Source organism: Ornithodoros turicata, chromosome 1 (assembly GCF_037126465.1).
Source record: "Ornithodoros turicata isolate Travis chromosome 1, ASM3712646v1, whole genome shotgun sequence".
Lineage (NCBI taxonomy): Eukaryota > Metazoa > Arthropoda > Arachnida > Ixodida > Argasidae > Ornithodoros > Ornithodoros turicata.
Window position 1 is genome coordinate 193,959,875 of NC_088201.1, and position 25,538 is coordinate 193,985,412.

At 46.7% G+C, this 25,538-nt stretch overlaps 2 protein-coding genes across 2 annotated transcripts in view; both read left to right on the forward strand.

Annotated features, from left to right (window-relative positions):
* Positions 1-1,118: 1,118 nt before the first annotated feature.
* Positions 1,119-2,578, forward strand: LOC135374589 (uncharacterized). The gene is made up of 3 exons (XM_064607531.1): positions 1,119-1,477; positions 1,909-1,945; positions 2,229-2,578. The coding sequence occupies exons 1-3, from the start codon at positions 1,247-1,249 to the stop codon at positions 2,303-2,305; spliced, it is 345 nt and encodes a 114-aa protein (XP_064463601.1). The 5' UTR covers positions 1,119-1,246; the 3' UTR covers positions 2,306-2,578.
* Positions 2,579-6,758: 4,180 nt separating this feature from the next.
* Positions 6,759-25,538, forward strand: part of LOC135378915 (uncharacterized) — a 385,731-nt gene continuing 366,951 nt past the window's right edge. Inside the window, exon 1 of the mRNA XM_064612080.1 lies at positions 6,759-6,776. The gene's annotated coding sequence lies outside the window, so the exon portion shown is untranslated. The remainder of the gene's footprint in view (positions 6,777-25,538) is intronic.

A 25,538-nucleotide genomic window follows, 5' to 3' on the forward strand; every position in this document is an offset into this window, starting at 1 on the left:
TACTGAAACGCCGAGACCTTCTCTAATGGTGTTAAATTTATTTCATAGGCAAAAGATACAGGTGACTTTAACGTTGTGAAGGACACGTACTTTGTTTTTTCAGTGTTAATTTCCATCTGCCAGTTGAAGCACCACGTATGTAACTTATTTAGGTCTTCTTGGAGCAGGCCACAGTCCTCTGAGTGTCGGATCTTACGGTATATGACGCAGCGTGTGAAAGAATGGACTGGTGCAAATCATTTATGTAAAATAAAAAGAGGGCGGGACCAAGGACGGACCCTTTCTGCACACCGGACTTTACAGAGGGTGGAAGGGAGGTTACAGTGTTAACAATGACTGACTGGGTCCGGTTACTCAAAAATGCACGTATCCTTTCACAGATCGTCGGGTTGATATTAAAAGACGTTATTTTGGACATAAGACGGACATGTGGCACCTTATCAAAGGCCTTCCTGAAGTCTATAAAGATTGCATAACTTATGATTAAATGTCGTAGCTTGAATGCCACTTTGTCACCTTTCAGCTAGATATTTAAACTCTAAATACATTTGGCTGAGAAGGCGGTTCCTCGTATTATTTATACTTCAGTTCAGTATACAATATATTTCCAACTTATACGACCACATGAGGATCATGCGCATGCTACAGGTTTGCTCCACATTTTGATTCTGCGCCTCCGTGCCTCGCCCTCGCCTCGTCAGGAAGGAGTCATCGTCATTAGCATCATCGGAATGTCGTTGGAACGGTTGCACCATGTTTCAAGTGTCTCAGCGTTCACCCGTCCATTACAGGACGAAGGAGGGTATGGTTTTGAGTCTTAAAGGGATAGTCACATCCGGAAGCGTGTTCCGGAACTGTTATGGTCACGTTCCCTGTCGTTCATAATGTACGCCGGCAAATTTTCTCCGCACAAATCCACTTGGTTGACTCAGAAACGATTTTTAAATGTTCGCGCTTCCGGCGCGCACGGCAATCCCCGCAAGGCGCCGACACTGGATGACGTCACCCGGATAAACCAACCAGGAGGCGCTCCTTTCCGCCGGAGTTCGGTGTGTGTCTGAGCGTGCGTCTGACCCTTTCCTTGTTGTCTTGTCGCGTTTGCTTTGAAGTACTTTGAACCACAGCGTGTGCCCTAGGATTTCACGCCGTTGACGTGCGATGTCACAGTCAGGAAATCGGTGCTACGTGCCCGGGTGCACAAAGACTTATAACGAGAATTTCGAGCTTACATTTCACCGACCTCGCAATGGCGAGACGAAACGAAAGTGGGAGGCAGCGATCGCCAGCCACTACTGTGGGTGTGGCCCAAGGATTGAATGTTTCACGCGTCGGTTCCTGTCATTTCGCCGACGACGTCTATTTTGATGAAGATGTATTGCAAGTTCGGCTCGGGCTACGGCAGAAACGGAAGCGGCGGAAGATTGACGCCGTGCCTACCATATTCGATCAGGAACAAGGGCAGGAACCAGTAACGGAGGTAAGTGACAATCCTGCGTGGTCACAGTTACGCTGCGATGAAAAATATCAGTTGTCACAGTAAACATCATCGCGAACACCTGGCCTCGCCGCCGATTGTAACGTCACACCGGCTATGTACACAAATTATTACAATGATTTCAGCATCCTGACGCAATAGTACGCGTACTCTCGAGAAAAAAGATTGGTGTGTTGTTGCTGTGCTAATGGTCACCTGTATTATGCAGGAGTAATAACGTAACACTCCCACATGACAGCGTTATTCTAATGTTATTGCAGCTAGTGGATGTTTCTGCAGTTCATAGTGTAAGCCTGATGGCAGCATTCAGGGATGTGAAAATATCGCAATCTGTGTTTGGCTACGTCCGAGACACTTCACGTTGCATCAGTATTCGACTGCAGCCTTGTTGCTAATTTCTGGCTCTATTTCAGGCGGCAGCAAGCACGTCGACGGAATCAACTGGATTTGGTATGTTTTGTCAAGCCACGAAAATATTGGAATTCTTTTTGCACGTCCCACAAAATAATGGATATGTACGAGCCCTGAAAATTGTCGAGTTCTGTGAAAGGAATCTTGTGTGATGCGGCTGCCAGTGTTTATAACGTAATGTGGACAGGCAAATAATTGTGCCAGTGAAACAGGGACTGCAAAGGGGAAGATTTATTTGCATAGTCATTTTTATGTTTGTTATTGTACCCGCTAGGCCCTCAACGTATTCTTTTGAGTGTTAACACTCAAGGCCATGTTTCAGATGCGGAGGTCATGGCTCAAGCAAGTGCTGGGGACCCACTTCACGGCGCATCTCACAAGGGCGTTGTCATCCCCTGATTCCAGGAGGAGGAAAACAAAGGACACAGACTTGCATAGCGTATTAGTACACCAGATATGGATATGACAACATAAACCCTCTTAACATTCCTGTGGCAGCATACCTGTAACCACCCAGACTTCACACCACATTGATTTAGAACCACAGCACAACATAATAAAATAGCTTAGGTTTATTTGCCTCCCATACATAATGGGAGGCAAATAAACCTAAGCTATTTTGTTATTCCCACTCCGTCATACTCCACTATACAATAAATCGATACAATTATAGGGTCATTCTTTATTCCCGTCACTACACGGCATTGACAATCTGCACAGAGTTCAAAATATTCCCACCTCGGCACTAACTTAGTGCAGTACAGTCTGGATTTGATGCCAGAGCTAATACCGCCACGTGTAGTAGTTTTTGCTGTACAGACGGGTAGACAGTCTGTCGACTGCAACTGGAGATACAGAGTGACAAGACAAAACATCCCCCATACTGCAATGACGAAAAGACGAAAATTTTGCCGACATAGGCACACTATATGTAAATGAGCCCTTGGTCATCCCCCTTGCCTCCCATCAGAGGTTTTCGAGGATACTATAGGAGTGTGGTGTAAAGATAAACCTATCCGTAGACCACACACCTACAGTATCCTCGAAAACCTCTGATGGGAGGTAAGGGGGATGACCAAGGGCTCATTTACACATAGTGTGCCTATGTCAGCAAAATTTTTGTCTTGACAACTACAAGTCTCCAGTTCCAGCCATCAGTATGCACCAGCTTGTCTCTCTTGTCAAGACACCCAGCCTTGATAAGACGTAGATGGGAACTCCCTCCTGATTGCTCGGACAACGCATCCAGAAACCTGTCGTCTGTTCCTTGGACCAAGGTATCCCCAGACCCATCTTGTGAATGACGAGTATGCCGTGAACCTCAGGCAGCTGGAAAAGAAAACTCCACATGACATTTCTTTTGGTTTAGCATCATATCTTGTGGGCATTTGCATACCTGCCAAATCTCCCGCAGTCTTGGGAAGACAATGGCCAGAACAGACACTATCCCAACCTTGAAGTTCAAAGCCTGTGCATTCCTTCCTTAGTTCCAGGGTTTCCCGCAATTTGAATGTGGAAGGTTGGCAGGTGTGCAACATAGTACAACAGAAAAATGTCCGCCTTTCAGGATGAGCCCGATTCCAACTTATAACTCCCTCCCAAACCAGCTTCCCTCCAATTTCGGCAAAATCCATTTTCTCCCAAAATGTGTTACTCTTACATTCTTCAGTAACATGCTTCCCCCCTTCATTGGCACCTCAAATGCTTCTGTTTTCGGAGTTTAAAATTCCCACTGGATATCTGTCAATCAATCAGCTGTTTTGTGTTGCCAAACAGGCCATGGCTAACTGGCATAATTGAGAGCATGTCGAGACTAGCTGAGGCGGCTGTGTTGCTTCACTTTTCCTAATGGAATTGTTGGACTAGTATTCTCTGGATCGTTCCACGGCTGTCGTCCACGCTTATGATTTATGGGGGGAAAACTTGTGTAGGCCAAAAAGCTGCTGAGAATAGTCGCCCTTTTGTATACAGCCCTTGTCCACTTTAGGTGCGACAATTTGCATAACCAACAACACCCGACTAGCACCCGAGTTTACCCTTCCGAATCTTGATGGGGGGTCATTTAAACCGAAAAATTCATTACGGTCGTAATCATATAGCAAACGGGAGAGCACTGCAGCAGGCTTGCCTGTGGTCCTGGAGATTGAGTCGCCTAAAATGTTGATCATAGCGGCAGAATTGAGGCGCGTACACCACTAGAAGCTCTCTACGGAGGCAGATGTCCCTGAGTAATGCACTGCACCTGTTATGCACTGCACGGCGGCACTGTTGCACATTTCTACAACCCTGGCAACAGAATGGCAACACAGGCGCTCGTCGGGCTCCTGTGGGTCGCAGGCTCCACACAGACACCTGCCGATTTCAACATTCTAAACTGTTTCGCACATCCGACGGCAACCATGCAAAGAGATACGTCACCTAAAAATGTCATCCCGCGGGTTAGCCGCAGCCACATCTCGTGGATGGTCGGCGGGTTCCAGAGGCATTGGGTCCGTAGAGTATGGGTCATCATCCAGCATTAACTCGTCGCCGCTACCGCTAACATGTTCGTCAGAATCTCCCCCAGACAGAGAAACATCACTCTCGTTTTCCGACTCCTAATTTGCTCCCTTCGCTTCGCGATCGCCAAACAGGCGCGCGGCTCGCATTTGCCCAGGGCGCACGCTGATTGGCCTTATCCGGGTGACGTTTGCTCCCACTTTTAGAGAGCGAGGGCGCAAGCATTCCGGTTTCTTTTTCATCGGATTGCGTGAAAAGTATGCCGCGGATCGAAATGGTATTTTCGGGCCCATTTATGTGGTTGGCAAGGAATTAGAATTCGCATTAGTTTCGAAATTGACCTCGGAGAATGCGACTGTCCCTTTAAGAGGTAAGCTGTGTGATAGTGTGTATGTATAGTAAGTACTCATACCATGACCGCTGTGCTGTAGGTTTTTGCTCTTTGTTTCGAGCTGCGGCTGCAGTCTTGCGTCCCGTTAGATAACTGATATGTTCGTGGCCGGTGTTGGTTCTGCTAATTTCATTTCCGATTTATGCAGGCCATGAAAGAACAACGGAGGATATGATTTTGCGTCGTAACGGGTAAGCTGTGTGATAGAAGTGTGTGGCCAAGCTTCACTTGTATTCATACTATGACTGTTGTTATTGTGTAGGTTTTTGTTTGTTTCGAGCGGCGGCTGCAGGTCTGCGGGTCAGGTAAGTGTACAAGTATCAGTTCGTGGCCGGTGTTTATTCTGCTAATTTCATTCTCGTTTTTGCAGGCCTTACTTTGTTATACAGTAAGCTGGGTGAACGAACTTCGTTGTTGCTATGACCATTTTACTCAGTTTTACTCAATTGCGTTTGAACATTACTAATTTGCGATTGAACGCCCTATTTCAGACACATTTCTCTCCAGCGCTTCAGAGACGTCGCCGTTTCATCGTGGATCGCCAGGAGAACTCAGACTGCAGCCGGTCATTGACTGTCAATTGTGCGACGCGACACTGTGTCGCATGAAGCATGTGTACGTGTGAAATACTTCACCACTGTGTGCGCAGGATGTTTTGTACTATTGTGCCGACACTGGATACCATTTTCAAGGTATGCATTTTCGAAATAAAATAGATACATATATAGTTTTGCAGAACTTCATTTCGTGTATTTTATGCGAGTTGTGAGCGAGTGAACACATAGATCGGAGAAATTCAGCTTCGCTCAAGTCACAGAAAGTCCACTAAAACCTTTCACATCATACGCGGGATGGTGTTAATTGGGCTTCAGTAAATCATATTGCACGTGCCATTCTGGTCAGAGGCTGTCAGGGTCCTGTTAAAACACTCATACAAATGGGTGGTAAAAACTGTTTTTAGCACTATACATCATTTGAAATGGTGTTTATTGCAGAAAACACCATTTCAGAAAGGTGTACTCGAACACTCTCATTTGAGAGGTGTAAAAAAGGAGTGCGCCCTGGAACATGTCGTTTACACTGTCGTGTGTTTTCCGATTTACTGTAGTCAATGCGTCATGCAGCTAACATGGCCCGCAAAAGGAGGAGATATCAACCTGATCGAGAACATCTGGGGATTGCTCAAAAAACAACTTCCCAGAAGGCAACTAACATCAGGGACGCCCGACGCCTAGTGGTCAGCCATTCAAGAAAAGTGGGAGTCACTGAGGCAGCAGCAGGCCGTTGTCACCTCTCTGTACTCATCGATGCCACACCGAATGGAGTCCGTCGGGGCGGCAGGAGGAGGCTGGACCAAGCACTGATTTTCTTTTCAATGACCGGACGCACAAAAAAGCAAAAATAAATTGCGTCAGAAATTTGAAATAGCAGACTTTTTTAATGCATCACATCTTACATGCTGAACGGTGCATATTAGTGGATGGTTGTGTGGCTAAACACTGGTAGTCACCAGTCAAGACGCGATAAGTCGGGTTTTCAGGCAGGTCCCTTGTCGTCGTTAGCACCGCAGCATTATGCATCATTTGCGTTTCCCAGAGAAACATGTGATAACAAAGGGTGACCCCGGTGTTTCGTACAGGATCACAAAGCGACGCGCCGCGTGACAACAGATTAAGATAGTAATATAATTCCTTCTCACACCGTCTGCTTTCCCTTGTTACGTTTTTCTTTTATTGTGTTTTACTCGGTCCTTCCAACGCCTTCGTGCGGTAATGCGATACCTTGTCGGCACCCGGCCACCCCCGGACGAGACGACTTTGTTTGCGACCTTGGCCGTTAGCTGAGCGCTTATCGGAGCGAGGTCACGGAAAGGAGTGGAAAGAAGTGGGGGAGGGGGATGACGTTGATGTAGAGGTACAGGAGACCAGGTCTTCGAAAGAAGTGTCACTGACAGTAAGTACACAGATTGCATCGACGCTGGTAAGTGATAGAGTTCCCGTAATTATTGCCATGATTTCGTCATCATTTAGCCTCCTGGTGCTTTTCCTTGCTTTAATTCCGACTTTTAGTGCTCCTTTCTTTAGTTTATTCGCGATTAGCAGTGGATTTCACCAGTAGCATAACGTAGCTGTTTATTTACCGTTTTGCTTTGAAGTAATTTTGCTTTGACGCCGCTAAGCTAGACATGGACCATAAATTATTTCTGCTTCTGTCGCCATGATCGCAAGAGTGCGGCCACGGCCTGATAATGGCGTCACGCCAGTGGCCCCGGTGTTGTACTTCTAAACCTGCTCCCATGAAACATGTCACACCTGCACTAGCCATGGCATCCTCATCCTTAATAACACCACGTCATGAGGTCCGCTGTGTCTTCAGCAGGAACGTTTAACCAGGCTCCAACAGCTCCCCATAGAGCCCATAGTTTGAGATAATTCACACAACACTGGGCACACAACCAATGAGAGTGCAACGTTGTAGAAATTATGCAATGCCAGTTGGCTAATCAGGAGCCTTAACTTTGGCTGAGCTTTCGCCCGGTTCTGGCTACCATCGACTGCTACCGGATTTCACACCTACCGCCGCTACCCGATATTCGAAATAACTGAAGCTTCTTTTGGCTAAAAGAAATATTTAATTGTCACAAAGCACTGATTCAAAGATGTGATACATGGGTGCACTATGAATACAAAGTCCACTGCGTTGTTGGCGCACTGTAACTAAATTCGAATTTGAAGCAAAACGAACACAGCCCTCGAAATCCGACCCGGCCCGAGCGTGTTCTTCACTCTCCAACCGCTCCAACTCACGAAGCATTCCAGTTCCGGAGTTGATAGACTGTTCGTGGGATAATAGTCATGTCCAGGAACAGCACAGCACACGTTGAATCCCATCGACGCATGAATAAACCAGCGAACACTTCTTCAAACTGTTCTGGCGATTGACATCACTGAAACATGGAACACAAGAGGACGCCGTGCCGGCCGATTTTTTGATGAGCATCTTCTTTCGTTGCTTGCAGAGCGGAAGGCACTCGTGTGTCACGTAATCGTAATCATGTCTTTGTTGTCAACTCTCAAAATCCAATGGTGCGCGAATGCGTTCTTGACTCTCCAACCGCTCCAATCCACGAAGCATTCCAATTCCATAGTTGGTAGCCTGTGCGTGGGATAATAGTCTTGTCCAGAAGCAGAACAACACGCGTAGAATCACAAACTGTTCTGCCGATTGACATCACCGAAACAGGAACACAAGACGACGGACGCCGGGCGCATGCGCATTTCGGCGGAGTCTGCCAGAAGCCATGGTGGCTGGTAGGCCTAATGCCCGGTTCACGAAGAATTTTTCATCAAATCTTGGGTAAGTTCTGATTGACATAGTTACTAGAAGCGCCCAGGAGATGGATTTTATCACAATGGGACGAATATTTGCCTCGAATATTCCATTTCGAGCATCCACCCAGGCTACTTGAACTGGTGGTTTTAGCCCCATGTATTTAAATGGGACGTATTTTAAACTAGGAGAGGGGCTAGTTGAACGTCGGTCTAAGTACGTTGCAACTGTGAACATGTGTGTTGAAAAAACTATAGTAGAGTTGTTGTGGTGGGTGATGTTGCACTAATTCGAAGTTAACTGGTAAAAATTAAGCAGAATCGTGTTAAATGCACGGTTAGAAAAGAAAACGGCGTAACGCTTGACCGGGGGCACGAAATGCGGCAGTTGTTTCAAGGCGCTATTGCGTGCTTAGCAAACGTAAAAAAAAAAACGTCAAAGTGTGCTCAAAGAGAGTGATATCGACATGCGCCACTGGACAAAATCCATATACCAATCCAAGGGACCGAGAGAGCGTGCGGATGGCCGAACGTCAACGTGCATCTTATCGTATAGTGCTGGCGCTTGTTATCAGTGTCATCTCCTGTGATACACACTGTAAGAGCCCCCGTCTTTGCACACTAAGAGCAATAACATGATAGATGGTTGTTGAGAACCCCGATGGAGAAATTGAGGGGCGTTATCCATCTGGCATGTTTATCAACCATCCCGGTATCTCTTCCTGGCATCATCTCTTCACAGCATGTCTGATCTCCAGGCATATTTAAGAGTACAATAGGACTGATCATAAAGTGCATTAGTGTCTTGCAGCTGTTGTGTGAATACTATCAAGGCATGGAAACATTGCCTGTTTTGCACTACACTGAACACCAAATTTGAACAGATTTTCCGTTTCCCATATTATGCAAATATCGGAACAAAAGCTAACGAGGTCCCCATTTCCCCTGGATTCACATGCAAGCATCGATGAAACTGAAATGTGTCCTTCACTTATTTCAGCATGCCACAGCAGAACAGGCCAATGAAGAAAAGTTCTTCATATATCGTGTTGTCGATGCTACATTAGAAGACATTCAAAGAGACAGCTGCTTACCTCTGTATTGATTTATCATCTGGTAACAGTAGATATACTTTTGTAGGGCTGCTTCAGCGAACGACACTACACAACAATGTGCTAAAGGAGGCTGCAAAGCTTTTGGAAGCATCATTACTTTTCAAGGTTCACTATTGCAGGTACATAACCATGACCAATCACCGACAGCTTTTGTGCATTGTATAAGCACCGATATTCTGGAGGTCCTTTCTCGAAAATTATCTGTTATGGACTCATTTATCACAACAACTTTGTATTCGTGAGCCTTTTGTTTATATTCAGACAATAAAGTGTTGTGCTGTGCTGCACAGGTGTAGCCGTCATTATTTACATTTCAGTCTCATGAATAAATTAATCTGCCACATGACAGGTGTCAGTAGTAGAAAGCAAGAATGCCTATAATGTACAAAGGAGTACATTTCTGTGCTACACAAGTGTAGCCGTCATTATTTACATTTCAGTCTTAATAATAAATGAATCTGCCACGTGACAGGTGTCAGTCATAGAAAGCAGGTATGCCTATCATGTAGAAAGGAGTACATTTCTGTGCTACACAAGTGTAGCCATCATTATTTACGTTTCAGTCTCATGAATAAATTAATCTGCCACATGACAGGTGTCAATAATATAAAGGAAGTATGCCTATAATGTACAAAGAAGTACATTTCTGTGCTACACAAGTGTAGCCGTCAATATTTACATTTCAGTCTCATGAATAAATTAATCTGCCACATGACATGTGTCAATAATATAAAGGAAGTATGCCTATAATGTACAAAGGAGTACATTTCTGCGCTACACAAGTGTAGCCGTCATTATTTACATTTCAGTCTCATGAATAAATTAATCTGCCGCGTGACAGGTATCAATAATAGAAAGGAAGTATGCCTAAATGTGGATAGGAGTACATTTCTGTGCTACACAAGTGTAGCCGTCATTATTTACATTTCAATCTCATGAATAAATTGATCTGCCACGTGACAGGTGTCAATAATAGAAAGCTAGTATGCCTATAATGTAGAGAGAAGTACATTTCTGTGCTACATAAGTGTATCCGCGATTATTTACATTTCAGTCTCATGAATAAATTAATCTGCCACACGACAGGTGTCAATAATAGAAAGCGAGTATGCCTACAATGTAGAAAAGAGTACATTTTTGTGCTACACAAATGCAGCCGTCATTATAGGCATACTTGCTTTCTATTATTGACACCTGTCATGTGGCGCATTAATTTATTCATGAGACTGAAATGCAAATAATAAAGGCTACACTTGTGTAGCACACAAATGTACTCCTTTCTACATTATAGCCATACTTGCTTTCTATTACTGACACCTGCCATGTGACAGACTAATTTATTCATGAGACTGAAATGTAACTAATGACGGCTACACTTGTGTTGCACAGAAATGTACTCCTTTCTACATTATAGGCATACTTGCTTTCTATTATTAACACCTGTCATGTGGCAGATTAATTTATTCATGAGACTGAAATGTAAATAATGACGGCTACACTTGCGTCGCACAGAAATGTACTCCTTTCTATATTATAGGCATACTTGGTTTCTATTATTGCCACCTGCCATGTGGCACATTAATTTACTGATGAGACTGAAATGTAAATAATGACGGCTACACTTGTGTAGCACAGAAATGTACTCCTTTCTACATTATACACATACTTGCTTTAACTATTATTGACACCTGCCATGTGGCAGATTAATTTATTCATGAGACTGAAATGTAAATAATGACCGCTAAACTTGTGTAGCACAGAAATGTACTCCTGTCTATATTATAGGCATACTTGGTTTCTATTATTGACACCTGTCATGTGGCAGATTAATTTACTCATGCGATTGAAATGTAAACAATGACGTCCACACTTGTGTAGCACAGATATGTACTCCTTACTACATTATAGGCATACTTGCTTTCTATGATTGACACCTGTCATGTGGCAGATTGATTTATTCATACAATCCTTTCTCACAAGCATTGCTCACACGCAAATTTCATGGTTCCCACTGAATATCCGAACAAATAGACCTCTTGACGCTCAGCCGCATCGCCCCAGCGGAATATCTGTCTGTCCCATAGGGCATGAACCACAGATAGAGACCGGGGGGGGGGAGTGCCTACTTTGCCTCCCCCACATGACACGTTCCACGCCACCACTGCTCAGCCGTTACTTTGTGTAGGCTGTATAACGGAGTTTATGACCAGGGCTTAATTACATATTTTGCAAAACAATATTTGCAGTTAGTTCACACATGTGACTGACGACTCTTGAATGTTGAAGATTATAGGAGAGAAAGGAAAATTCATAATATAACAGGATTTCTTGCTGCTTATTCTTACTGCAAATAGTTCAAATTCATGTGGTTCATAAAAGAGTTCGGGATAAGATAATATCAAGAGACAGAAAGTATGAGCTCGAATTGGGCTTGTTGGAAAGAAATCAAAAATTAAAACCACGTATGATGTTAGTCTTAGCCTCTTTTATTTATTTTGTATTCTTACTTGGTGATGGAAAAGATGCAAAATGAAGGAGTTTGAAGGACTGCACAAAAATTCCAGGGTATTGCAGACCTGAAGATGACATTTTCAAAATCTATGTTATTCAAGTGTATGGACCAGCCAGTGGGAACCATCAAAGGCACACTGGGCGCTGTTCGAATGGGCACAGTTCGCACATTTACGTTTCGAAGGTTAGCACGTACGTTCACATTAAGGTATTGAATATAGTCCAAAGGCCAGAGGGGTAAAACCTACCGCTAATAGACAAGCCAGCAATTCACCCAAGCCGATTGCTTCTCACGATGGAAGCAGTACTGCTCCCGAAACGTCAAGCTTTAAGTTGTGGTTAATGTTGTAGTCTTGGTGTGCGAGTTTACCAATAAACACCACCATCACCTGCAATGTGTAAGTGAATAAGTCTTGTCTGTCACTGCAGTAAGTCTTGTTTCTTGTGTTGTCTATCTCGCCTACCGCATGTAACGGAGCAATTGCAGAGGAATCATCGCGAACACTGCAGTAGGCTCGAAAACAAACGCTCCTGGATTTCCCCAAAGACAGGAGAGGTCATATTCGTTATTGCGGTTTACCACACATGTCCCACAACCAACGATGAGCGATGCTAATGCCGTCACGAGTACACAGCCATAATCGGTGGTTGAACACTAACAAAAGCTATACCTCTATTTATCAACAATGCCACAATGTCTCTTATTTGGCTGTGTTGTTCGTATCATGTATCGTCTGAATAGGTGAGCTCGAACAATAAATGCAGAGTAGTAGAAACGGTAGTAACGCTGCACGAACTAAAGCAACAGCTACTTTTAATACTTGTACGTATACTTCACTTTACTTTCAGTTATGTTACAACTTTGTTGCCCTTATACCAGCACAGGTGCATGCTAAGTTTACACGGTTCTTCCTTTTTGGTGTGTCCTGCATATTACCTGCACGGAACAGGTACTTTCTCAGCTTCCCTGTTCCTTGGCTCTCACTCTGCAGTGGAAGATGAACAGAATATGGCCATACTACCATCACAGAATTTTCTTGAAATTAAGAGTGTGCCATCAATGTCATGACAAGCGGTTCTAACATTCATACATCTGTCAGTTAACGCCTACAGGAAAGATTACCTAAATGCTATTGCAATGCGAGACACCACGGCACACATTTAACAGTTCGAAAGGTTGAAGCTTCATTCCTTCGCATCATCACCAAGAGAACATGTGGCATCTCATACACACTACTTTCATTGCATGACCTACACCAATTGTCTGTGTTGTGTGATTCTACGTGAGCTACTCCTGCTTATTTGTTTTATTTCAGGTAAGCAGTTATTCAAGCTTGAGAGAAGAGCTTGTATATAACGAGCATGGAAAAACTGATAATATATATATGGCTCAATAAGATATGGCTTTGAAGAAATAGTCACAATGCAATTAATAATTAAAATAGCAGCACAGGCTTGTTTGTAGCTGATGTTGCAACTGTTGCTGTGTGTGTTTGCCTTGGTTCATGCCTGTTTGCTCCATGCTTGAAACCCCATTATCAAAATCGGTGTAAGACCTCCTTCCTTACAAGATATTTGGTTGCTTTTAACATCAAGGAGAAGATTGTTCATATGTTGTCTATGGTGGTCTCAATAAACAACAAATTCTGAACGTCCCATATCTATTGTAATAGCATTAAAGTGTGGCCTTTTGCTTTTGCAATTATAATGTCTGTGATGTCAAGTCATTATATCAAGCATATGCAATGTGTCGCAATCATGTTCCCATTTGTGAAACTTCGTCCTAGCAAGAGATAGTCACAACGTAATGATGGACATTTGTTGGCTGAACAGAAGAATCAATTGAGCGCTTCATGATTTGTACAGCAATGTTATATACAAATATGCAGATATAAAAGATATTTAGAAGAGAAGAATTAAGCACAGAACCGCAGCTGCCAGAGCGACAGAAGTCACGACAGTGGCAGCTTACACGCTCACACGCAGAGACACCCTAGATGACACGACGAAAACAGCGCACAAAGAAAAGAACACAGGACGAGGATGTAAACAGAACAGCACCCAGAGTAGGTTTTCCGTGTAAGTTGTGCGCACGAAGGAACGCAGCCACCGAAGCGATGCTTTAACACATTGCAGATTTGTGACAAGGTACTACGTCGATTTCTTGAAACCATAACACCATGAAAGTTATGCCTGTGGGAGTCACATGAAGGATAACGCCGCCAATACATGTTCTTTCTGTTTACATAGCCTACCGTGATCAAGCGCTCGCACACACCTTGGGAACGTTGCAACATATAACACATGCTGCTGGAATGCCCCAGCGATCGAGAGGCTATCTTGATCGTTGCAGTTCAGCACACAGCAGGCCGCATAACAAAAGACAAACAGGCGACGCTCAATGCAGATGCAGTACACAATCGACGACCGAATACTGACAAAAGCACAGCAATCGCGTCCGCGCGAATTCGTAAAGCAGCTTTTGAAGTAACATGCCACATGCTCTCTTTGTACACGGTTTTAGTGGCCATATCAATATGTCGATAAGCTTTTAATTCACAGATACACAGAAACGCATAACGCCCAACCACCGAATACCAAGCAACCCCCCGTAGCAGCGCTAGGGCGCCAGCGCTGCCTGAACAGCATCCTAAATCGTTTGAACAACATCCTAATCAAATTGGCGTTAAAATTGGCGTTAACAGCATCCTAATCAAAAAAGAAAGGGGAGGGGGCTTCCTCTTCACTGTCCTTCTGTCGTCTGCTACTTTCTCCCTCCCCTCCACCATCTCATGAAAATCCAATAATGCGCGTGCGTTGTCGTCAGCCTTTGGTCAACCGCTCTTCATAGCCGGAGAAATCACGTGATCGATTTAAAACCGGACATCACTAAACCAATGGTTCAAGTCGGCTGGTGAATAAGGGTTCTCATCGTGACGTGTCGTGGTCCCGCCAGGAGCATGCGCCATAGGATCCCGCATATGCGTTCATCGGGAGTGGAAATCTTCATGACGCCAGCTTCCATGCGATGGTCGCAGTCTATCGCAGTTGCATCCTGCGGCTTCCGCCGACATGTCGAGACGATGTTGGATGGTTGGTTGCCCTAGTCCACGTCAATATTCGCGGGCATCCGATGTCATATGCTTCCCAGTGACGCGACGGACAGCGTTTGACCCCACGAAGCAATCGGATTGCAAGAATGGGAAGACGGTGCGGTGCCATCGAGTGGTCGTGTTTGTAACGAACATTTGCATGACTGTGATTACGGAGGGGCCGGTGAATCTGCTCAACGTACTGGATACCGAGCTGAGTGTCTTTTGAATGAAGGTGTAGAGTCATCAGAATACGTGTCCACATCGGGGAAAGAACATACACCTAAACGGAGAAAAAGTGTGAGTACTTTTTCTTATTTGGGCTAACAAAGATGTGTCAGTCGGTGTGGTCTAAATGTTATCACATATTTCAGGATCGTGTAAGTAGGTTAAATCCTCATCTGCGTGAATTGGGACATTGCGGCCGCTTACTGCACATATGAGAGAGAGAGAGAGCATAAAAAAGACAACAAAATAGAAGTTACCGAATCTAGTCACTAAACTCAGGTGGTGCACTGTTGATAAAAACAGACTTCGTGTAGCGTGATCTTAATAACCACACTTTGACAGAATATTTATGCAATATGTTGAACATACCCAAGCAGCACACAATATTGGGCGAATATTGGCTGGTCATTCGCGATACGGGTCCAATACGGATCAAACGGACAAAATGGGACCCATATTGCCCACTTTGAGCCAATATTGGGAAAATCCTGGCAATATGGGCCCCATATTGCCCGTGTACACCCAATATTGACTGAAAATACAGAAAATTGTACGTACCCGTGTTGCACAAATGCTTAAGCAGCACTGCAAGATTGGACGTTGAAGCGTGTGAAATGGCCAATTCAGTACCTCATTACATCGAACAACTTCCCGCAGATGATACACATTGTTCGAAACAGTCAACATACGTGGTAATCACACTGTAACGTTCACTAGAACTCAACAACTCAACTTTCCACGTCCTGGAAGCAGCCGCCATCTTGCTTCTCGATGCCAGTGCCAATCGGTCGAGCAGTCTGAGAGACGCTGAGAGACGCTCTGAGAAGTAATGCGCGTGCTCGACAGTGGGGTCGGACGTTTCATACGGGCTAAAATGTCGCTGGTTCCTGTAATGATAACGGAATTGCGGCAGGTCAAGAAAAAAAACAATGTTTGATAGGAAAGGATGGCTCTGGCGTATGTTCGTCATCGTCACGAAAGTGTTTCGCTCCTTTGTACTCTCGGAGGAGGTAGGAAAATTTTGATTCATAGAATATTGCGATCCCAGTGAAGGGGTCTTTGACATTAGCAGTTCCGCGGGACGGCTCGGGTCCTTCAGCAAGTCGGGCGTAGCACCCGTTCTTCGTTTTTGGGGCGATGCAGTGGTTTCTTTTCTTTTGTAATTGTATGCAACGCGGGTCAATGAGATCTGCAGAAATGAAAAAGCAAAAAGAAGAGAGAAGTAATATTAGTGGTGGATATTAAACCGGATAATACTTTATTATTACATGGACTTCCCGTTGGCGTTATCACAGAAATATTGGCAATATTGGCGCAATATAGGCTTCCCAATATGGGCAGCCCATATTGGTCCAATATGGCGCTTGGATGCACTCCCCATATTGGCAATCCTGGCGGCCCATATGGATCCAATATTGGACCAATATTGGCGTGCTGCTTGGCTATGTATCCATTCTTTTCTCTTCGCCCATCTGCTGTCATGTTTACGGGTGACTTCCTCAGTGGAGCCTGAAACCCCTGAGGTGAGACAGCAGGATCACTGAAACACACTGTTCAGAGCAGCCAAATGCTGTGCACCCTCCTTCCAGATTCCTCTTTGCAGCAGTGTATTGACTGCCATTCTGGCTCTATATATTGTTCACAAATGTTTTATTCATTTACTTTTTTGTGATTTGATTTACGTTTGCTTTATCACGTGCACAAATGTGATATTGAGTGGGACATTTTCTTGTTTACACCTGGATGCTTTTACACAGGATGGTTTTAAGAGGTGCACATTTTGTTCCTTATCATTGAATCTTGAATCATTGCTGAGGTGGGTTACATCCATTTGCATTCACCGGAATTGGATTTGTATACTGTGTTATTCCTTTTCTTCCCTCAAACCAGGGTGACCCATGTGTATGGCAGCTGAAGTATTTCACCAGAGTAACACGCCAGAATAACTCCAGCAAACGCTCTGCAGTTATCCTCTAAAAAAAGGGAACCTAAATTTGATGCCCTATGTCCTCGTGGGATTTTGTTCCCGCTATCTCTGCACTTTGTTTCGCATTTCGAAAAGTAACCTTACCGAGCATTACCGTATCATTGGTGTACTGCTGTGTTCAACCAGTTCAACTTCTCTGGGCATCCTGTAGAGCCTGTGCAGCTACTTCGGCCCTTATTTGCCTGAAACGCTGGTGGCAATACATTTGTTAGCTGAGCTGTGTGACAGTGCAAAATACAATACATCCTGTGGTTGCATATGCATAACAATTATCCATGTATAGCATTTAATGTGTATACGTAATATGTCAGTTGTTAGGTCTTATGTATTTTTGCTATCATACTATTTTAGCTAAATGTCGACATTTCGACTATCCGTGCGTTTGCTGAACAAGGGAGAGGGAGGCTCCGCCTCAGTGGACGCGGGCCAATAGCAGGACGCGGAGGGCAGGCGCTTCCCAAGCCTAGTAGTAGTAGTGGTAGTAGTAGACTTGCCCTATCTCTTTTGTGTCAGGGTGGGCCGCACCTGCCTCCAGTTGGGGCCCGCGAGCCGCTGGGACCAAACAGAAAATGAAACGTTCTAAATTCGCCGCGTAGCTCTCATCTCTTGTTTGTGTCGTCTCCATTCCACCAAGCGCAGCCTGGTTTCCGCTTCCGATGTTCCAAATTCCGCGCGGTTGACGTGGTGCTGTGCAGTCGCGTCCGTCGAGTTTGGGTTTCCGCAACTTCGCAAGTCCTGAGTGTGGAGTTGACTTGAACCCACCGTATTTCCGATCAAGCCTAGGGCCTGGGCTAAGACGCACTGTCTGGTTCCTCCCGGTAGTTTCGAACACTGTACAACGACATGTTCAATGTTCTCAATGTGGTGTTCTCAAACGGTGCACTAAATATCGTTTTCCTCGAAGAGATCGCACTTCCTCTTCTGGGTTATCAGGGAGCCCGTTCTTGCTTGAAACAGTAGTGAGCTGCCTTCATCGGCTCTCTAGAGCTGGACCGGGGAGGGTTTTTCTTTGAGTGATCTTGGCAGCTGAGCAGGCTTGGCCGCTGCTCCATGTTGTGTTTCCACATTTCCAAGTCTACCTTGGCGACTTCGTTTTTGACAGTTTTTTCCCACTCTCTTATTGTCTTGGCTTTGTGTCATATCGTGTCTTAGCTGACTTTGGAATGCAGTAGTCTTATTTGCTTGATTCAATTTGTCTTCAATTTTTTAAAGTGTTTTTCTGACGTTTTTCCACAGTCTTGCAAAATGTTGGTGATAGAGTGCTACTCCCTTCCAGACGAGTCTACCAACCGCATATTTATTGTAGATTTGTCTTGCTTTGTTCTATATCATTCCTTTTAATTTGTTTGACTTGCTCATGAGTTGCTCTCCATGAAAGGCTGTGATGCTTTTGTAATCTGTAATATGAATTCCTAGATACTTGTACGCGTTTGTCCTTGATATTTCTTCTCCTTTTAGGAAAAATATGGGGTCGTAGTCCTTGTTTAGGTCGAAACCCATTCAGTTTGTTTTGCTTGCGCTGAAGGACATTTGGTTCATACCTGCAATCTCGGAGCACAGTGAAACGAGGTCTTGTAGGTCTGCAGCTGTCTCTGCAATGAGAACCACATCATTTGCAAAAGCTAGGCTTGAGATCTTTATGTATTCCATTTCCCCTTTATCCTCTGCTCTCGCCTAAGAGATGGCGCAGCGTTACCGTTGTTCCGCGTGTGGCAAGGCTTCTGCCACGGCGCACCAATCTAACCAACTGCTTCGCCGTTCGTTAACCAGCAGCTACCACTGTTTTACCTGCAACAAGGCTTCCGCCATGGCGCACCAATCTAACCAACGGCTCCGCCGTCCGTTAACCGGCGTACGGGCGACTCCCGCTTGGCCTCGTTCCCATGTTAACGGACGGCGAAGCACTTGGTTGGATTGGTGCGCCATGGCAGTAGGCTTGCGACAGGTGAAATAACCCACCTGGCCTCGTTCCGATGTTGACGGACGGCGAAGCAGCCGGTTAGATTGGTGCGCCATGGCAGAAGCCTTGCGACAGGTCAAAAAACCCGCTTGGCCTCGTTACCATGTTGACGGACGGCGAAGCAGTCGGTTAGATTGGTGCGCCATGGCAGAAGCCTTGCGAAAGGTGAAATAACCCGCTAGGCCTCATTCCGATGTTGGCGGACGGCGAAGCAGTTGGTTAGATTGGTGCGCCATGGCAGAAGGCTTGCGACAGGTGAAATAACCCGCTTGGCCTTGTTCCGATGTTGGCGGACGGCGAAGCAGTTGGTTAGATTGGTGCGCCATGGCAGAAGCCTTGCGACAGGTCAAAAAACCCGCTTGGCCTCGTTACCATGTTGACGGACGGCGAAGCAGTCGGTTAGATTGGTGCGCCATGGCAGAAGCCTTGCGAAAGGTGAAATAACCCGCTTGGCCTCATTCAGATGTTGGCGGACGGCGAAGCAGTCGGTTAGATTGGTGCGCCATGGCAGAAGCCTTGCGAAAGGTGAAATAACCCGCTTGGCCTCATTCCGATGTTGGCGGACGGCGAAGCAGTTGGTTAGATTGGTGCGCCATGGCAGAAGGCTTGCGACAGGTGAAATAACCCGCTTGGCCTTGTTCCGATGTTGGCGGACGGCGAAGCAGTTGGTTAGATTGGTGCGCCATGGCAGAAGGCTTGCGACAGGTGAAATAACCCGCTTGGCCTCATTCCGATGTTGGCGGACGGCGAAGCAGTTGGTTAGATTGGTGCGCCATGGCAGAAGGCTTGCGAAAGGTGAAATAACCCGCTTGGCCTCATTCCGATGTTGGCGGACGGCGAAGCAGTTGGTTAGATTGGTGCGCCATGGCAGAAGGCTTGCGACAGGTGAAATAACCCGCTTGGCCTCATTCCGATGTTGGCGGACGGCGAAGCAGTTGGTTAGATTGGTGCGCCATGGCAGAAGGCTTGCGACAGGTGAAATAACCCGCTTGGCCTCATTCCGATGTTGGCGGACGGCGAAGCAGTTGGTTAGATTGGTGCGCCATGGCAGAAGGCTTGCGACAGGTGAAATAACCCGCTTGGCCTCATTCCGATGTTGGCGGACGGCGAAGCAGTCGGTTAGATTGGTGCGCCATGGCAGAAGCCTTGCGAAAGGTGAAATAACCCGCTTGGCCTCATTCCGATGTTGGCGGACGGCGAACCAGTTGGTTAGATTGGTGCGCCATGGCAGAAGCCTTGCGAAAGGTGAAATAACCCGCTTGGCCTCATTCCGATGTTGGCGGACGGCGAATCAGTTGGTTAGATTGGTGCGCCATGGCAGAAGGCTTGCGACAGGTGAAATAACCCGCTTGGCCTTGTTCCGATGTTGACGGACGGCGAAGCAGTCGGTCCGATGGAGGTGAGACAGCAGGATCACTGAAACACACTGTTCAGAGCAGCCAAATGCTGTGCACCCTCCTTCCAGATTCCTCTTTGCAGCTGTGTATTGACTGCCATCCTGGCTCTGGATATTGTTCACAAATGTTTTATTCATTTACTTTTTTTGTTATTTGATTTACGTTTGCTTTATCACGTGCACAAATATGATATTGAGTGGGACATTTTCTTCTTTACACCTGGATGCTTTTACACAAGATGGTTTTAAGAGGTGCACAGTTTGTTCCTTATCTTATAATCATTGCTGAGGTGGGTTACATCCATTTGCATTCACCGGAACTGGAGTTGTATACTGTGTTATTCATTTTCTTCCCTCAAACCAGGGCGACCCATGTGTATGGCAGCTGAAGTATTTCACCAAAGTAACACGCCAGAACAACTCCAGCAAGCGCTCTGCAGTTATCCTCTAAAAAATGGAACCTAAATTATGCCCTATGTCCTCGTGGGATTTTGTTCCCGCTATCTCTGCACTTTGTTTCGCACTTCCAAAAGTAACGTTACCGAGCATTACCATATCAGAGGTGTACTGCTGTGTTCAACCAGTTCAACTTGCTCTGGGCATCCTGTAAAGCCTGTGCTGCTAATTCGGCCCTTATTTGCCTGTAACGCTGGTGGCAATACAGTTGTTAGCTGAGCTGCGTGACAGTGCAAAATACAATACATCCTGTGGTTGCATATGCATAACAATTATCCATGTATAGCATTTAATGTGTATACGTAATATGTCAGTTGTTAGGTCTTATGTATTTATGTTATCATACTATTTTAGCTAAATGTCAACATTTCGACTATCCGTGCGTTTGCTGAACAAGGGAGAGGGAGGCTCCGCCTCATTGGACGCGGGCCAATAGCAGGCCAGGGTGGGCTGCACCTGCCTCCAGTTGGGGCCCGCGAGCCGCTGGGACCAAACAGAAAATGAAATGTTCTAAATTCGCCGCGTAGCTCTCATCTCTTGTTTGTGTCGTCTCCATCCCACCAAGCGCAGCCTGGTTTCCGCTTCCGATGTTTCAAATTCCGCGCGGTTGACGTGGTGCTGTGCAGTCGCGTCCGTCGAGTTTGGGTTTCCGCAACTTCGCAAGTCCTGAGTGTGGAATTGACTTGAACCCACCGTATTTCCGATCAAGCCTAGGGCCTGGGCTAAGACGCACTGTCTGGTTCCTTCCGGTAGTTTCGAACACTGTACAACGACATGTTCAATGTTCTCAATGTGGTGTTCTCAAACGGTGCACTAAATATCGTTTTCCTCGAAGAGATCGCGCTTCCTCTTCTGGGTTATGAGGGAGCCCGTTCTTGCTTGAAACAGTAGTGAGCTGCCTTCATCGGCTCTCTAGAGCTGGACCGGGGAGGATTTTTCTTTGAGTGATCTTGGCAGCCGAGCAGGCTTAGCCGCTGCTCCATGTTGTGTTTCCACATTTCCAAGTCTACCTTGGCGACTTCGTTTTTGACAGTTTTTTTCCAGTCTCTTATTGTCTTGGCTTTGTGTCATATCGTGTCTTAGCTGACTTTGGAATGCAGTAGTCTCATTTGCTTGATTCAATTTGTCTTCAATTTTTTTAAGTGTTTTTCTGACGTTTTTCCACAGTCTTGCAAAATGTTGGTGATAGAGTCAGTGCACCACCCACAGGTGATGGTAAGCACTGCTACTCCCTTCCAGAGGAGTCTACCAACCGCATATTTATTGTAGATTTGTCTTGCTTTGTTCTATATTATTCCTTATAATTTGTTTGACTTGCTCATGAGTCGCTCTCCATGAAAGGCTGTGATATTTTTGTAATCTGTAATATGAATTCCTAGATACTTGTACGCGTTTGTCCTTGATATTTCTTGTCCTTTTAGGAAAAATCTGGGGTCGTAGTCCTTGTTTAGGTCGAAACCCATTCAGTTTGTTTTGCTTGCGCTGAAGGACATTTCGTCCATACCTGCAATCTCGGAGCAGTGAAACGAGGTCTTCTAGGTCTGCAGCTGTCTCTGCAATGAGAACCGCATCATTTGCAAAAGCTAGGCTTGAGATCTTTATGTATTCCATTTCCCCTTTATCCTCTGCTCTCGCCTAAGAGATGGCGCAGCGTTACCATTGTTCCGCGTGTGGCAAGGCTTCTGCCACGGCGCACCAATCTAACCAACTGCTTCGCCGTTCGTTAACCAGCAGCTACCACTGTTTTACCTGCAACAAGGCTTCCGCCATGGGGCACCAATCTAACCAACGGCTCCGCCATCCGTTAACCGGCGTGCGCGCGACTCTCGCTTGGCTTCGTTCCCATGTTAACGGACGGTGAAGCTCTTGGTTGGATTGGTGCGCCATGGCAGAAGCCTTGCGACAGGTGAAATAACCCGCTTGGCCTCGTTCCGATGTTGACGGACAGTGAAGCAGTCGGTTAGATTGGTGCGACATGGCAGAAGCCTTGCGACAGGTGAAATAACTCGCTTGCCCTCGTTCCGATGTTGACGGACGGCGAAGCAGTCGGTTAGATTGGAGCGCCATGGCAGAACCCTTGTGACAGGTGAAATAACCTGCTTGGACTCGTTCCCATGTTGACGGACGGCGAAGCAGTCGGTTAGATTGGTGCGCCGTAGCAGAAGCCTTGCGACAGGTGAAATAACTCGTTTGGCCTCGTTCCGATGTTGACGGACGGTGAAGCAGTCGGTTAGAATGGAGCGCCATGGCAGAACCCTTGTGACAGGTGAAATAACCCGCTTGGCCTCGTTCCCATGTTGACGGACGGCGAAGCAGTCGGTTAGATTGGTGCGCCATGGCAGAAGCCTTGCGACAGGTGAAATAACTCCCTCGGCCTCGTTCCGATGTTGATGGACGGCGAAGCAGTTGGTTAGATTGGTGCACCATGGCAGAAGCCTTGCGACCGGTGAAATGAATCCCTTGGCCTCGTTCCGATATTGACGGACCGCGAAGCAGTTGGTTAGATTGGTGCACCATGGGAGAAGCCTTGCGACAGGTGAAATAACACGTTTGGCCTCGTTCCCATGTTGACGGACGGCGAAGCAGTCGGTTAGATTGGAGCGCAATGGCAGAACCCTTGTGACAGGTGAAATAACCCGCTTGGCCTCGTTCCCATGTTGACGGACGGCGAAGCAGTCGGTTAGATTGGAGCGCAATGGCAGAACCCTTGTGACAGGTGAAATAACCCGCTTGGCCTCGTTCCGATGTTGACGGACGGCGAAGCATTCAGTTAGAATGGAGCGCCATGGCAGAACCCTTGTGACAGGTGAAATAACCCGCTTGGCCTCGTTCCCATGTTGACGGATGGTGAAGCAGTCGGTTAGATTGGTGCGCCATAGCAGAAGCCTTGCGACAGGTGAAATAACTCGTTTGGCCTCGTTCCGATGTTGACGGACGGCGAAGCATTCAGTTAGAATGGAGCGCCATTGCAGAACCCTTGTGACAGGTGAAATAACCCGCTTGGCCTCGTTCCCATGTTGACGGACGGCGAAGCAGTCGGTTAGATTGGTGCGGCATGGCAGAAGCCTTGCGACAGGTGAAATAACTCCCTTGGCCTTGTTCCGATGTTGACGGACGGCGAAGCATTCAGTTAGAATGGAGCGCCATGGCAGAACCCTTGTGACAGGTGAAATAACCCGCTTGGCCTCGTTCCCATGTTGACGGACGGCGAAGCAGTTGGTTAGATTGGTGCGCCACGGGAGAAGTCTTGCGACATGTGAAATAACCCGCTTTGCCTCGTTCCCATGTTAACGGACGGCGACGCAGTTGGTTAGATTGGTGCGCCGTGACAGAAGCCTTGCAAAAGGTGAAATCGCCCGCTTGGCCTCGTTCCGGTGTTGACGGACAGCGAAACAGTAGGTTAGATTGGTGCGCCATTGCCGAAGCCTTGCGATGGTTGAAATAACCCGCTTGGCCTCGTTCCGATGTTGAGGGACGGTGAAGCAGTTGGTTATATTGGTGCGCCATGGTAGAAGCCTTGAGACAGATGGAATAACACGCTTTGCCTCGTTCCCATGTTAACGGAGGGCGAAGCAGTTGACTAGATTGGTGCGCCATGGCAGAAGCCTTGAGACAGATGAAATAACACGCTTTGCCTCGTTCCCATGTTAATGGACGGCGAAGCAGTTGGCTAGATTGGTGCGCCATGGCAGAAGCCTTGCGACAGGTTGAATAACCCGCTTGGCCTCGTTCCGATGTTGATGGACGGCGAAGCAGTCAGTTAGATTGGTGCGCCATGGCAGAACCCTTGCGACAGGTGAAATGACTCGCTTGGCCTCGTTCCGATGTTGACAGGCGGCGAAGCAGTCGGTTAGATTGGAGCGCCATGGCAGCACCCTTCCGACAGGTGAAATAACTCGCTTGGCCTCGTTCCGATGTTGACGGACGGCGAAGCAGTCGGTTAGATTGGAGCGCCATGGCAGAACCCTTGTGACAGGTGAAATAACTCCCTTGGCCTCGTTCCGATGTTGACGGACGGCGAAGCAGTTGGTTAGATTGCTGCGCCATGGGAGAAGCCTTGCGACAGGTGAAATAACCCGCTTGGCCTCGTTCCGATGTTGACGGACGGCGAAGCAGTTGGTTAGATTGGTGCGCCGTGGCACGAGCCTTGCGACAGGTGAAATAACTCGTTTGGCCTCGTTCCGATTTTAATGAATGTGAAGCAGTTGGTTAGATTGGTGCGCCATGGCAAAAGCCTTGTGACAGTTGAAGTAACCCGCTTGGCCTCGTTCCGATGTTGACGGACGGCGAAGCAGTCGGTTAGATTGGTGCGACATGGCAGAAGCCTTGCCACAGGTGAAATAACTCGCTTGGCCTCGTTCCGATGTTGACGGACGGCGAAGCAGTTGGTGAGATAGGTGCACCATGGCAGAAGCCTTGCGACAGGTGAAATAACCCGCTTGGCCTCTTTCCCATGTTGACGGACGGCGAAGCAGTCGGTTAGATTGGAGCGCCATGGCAGAAGCCTTGCGACAGGTGAAATAACTCCCTTGGCCTCGTTCCGATGTTGACGGACGGCGAAGCAGTTGGTTAGATTGGAGCGCTATGGCAGAGCCCTTGCGACAGGTGAAATAACTCGCTTGGCCTCGTTCCGATGTTGACGGACGGCGAAGCAGTCGGTTAGATTGG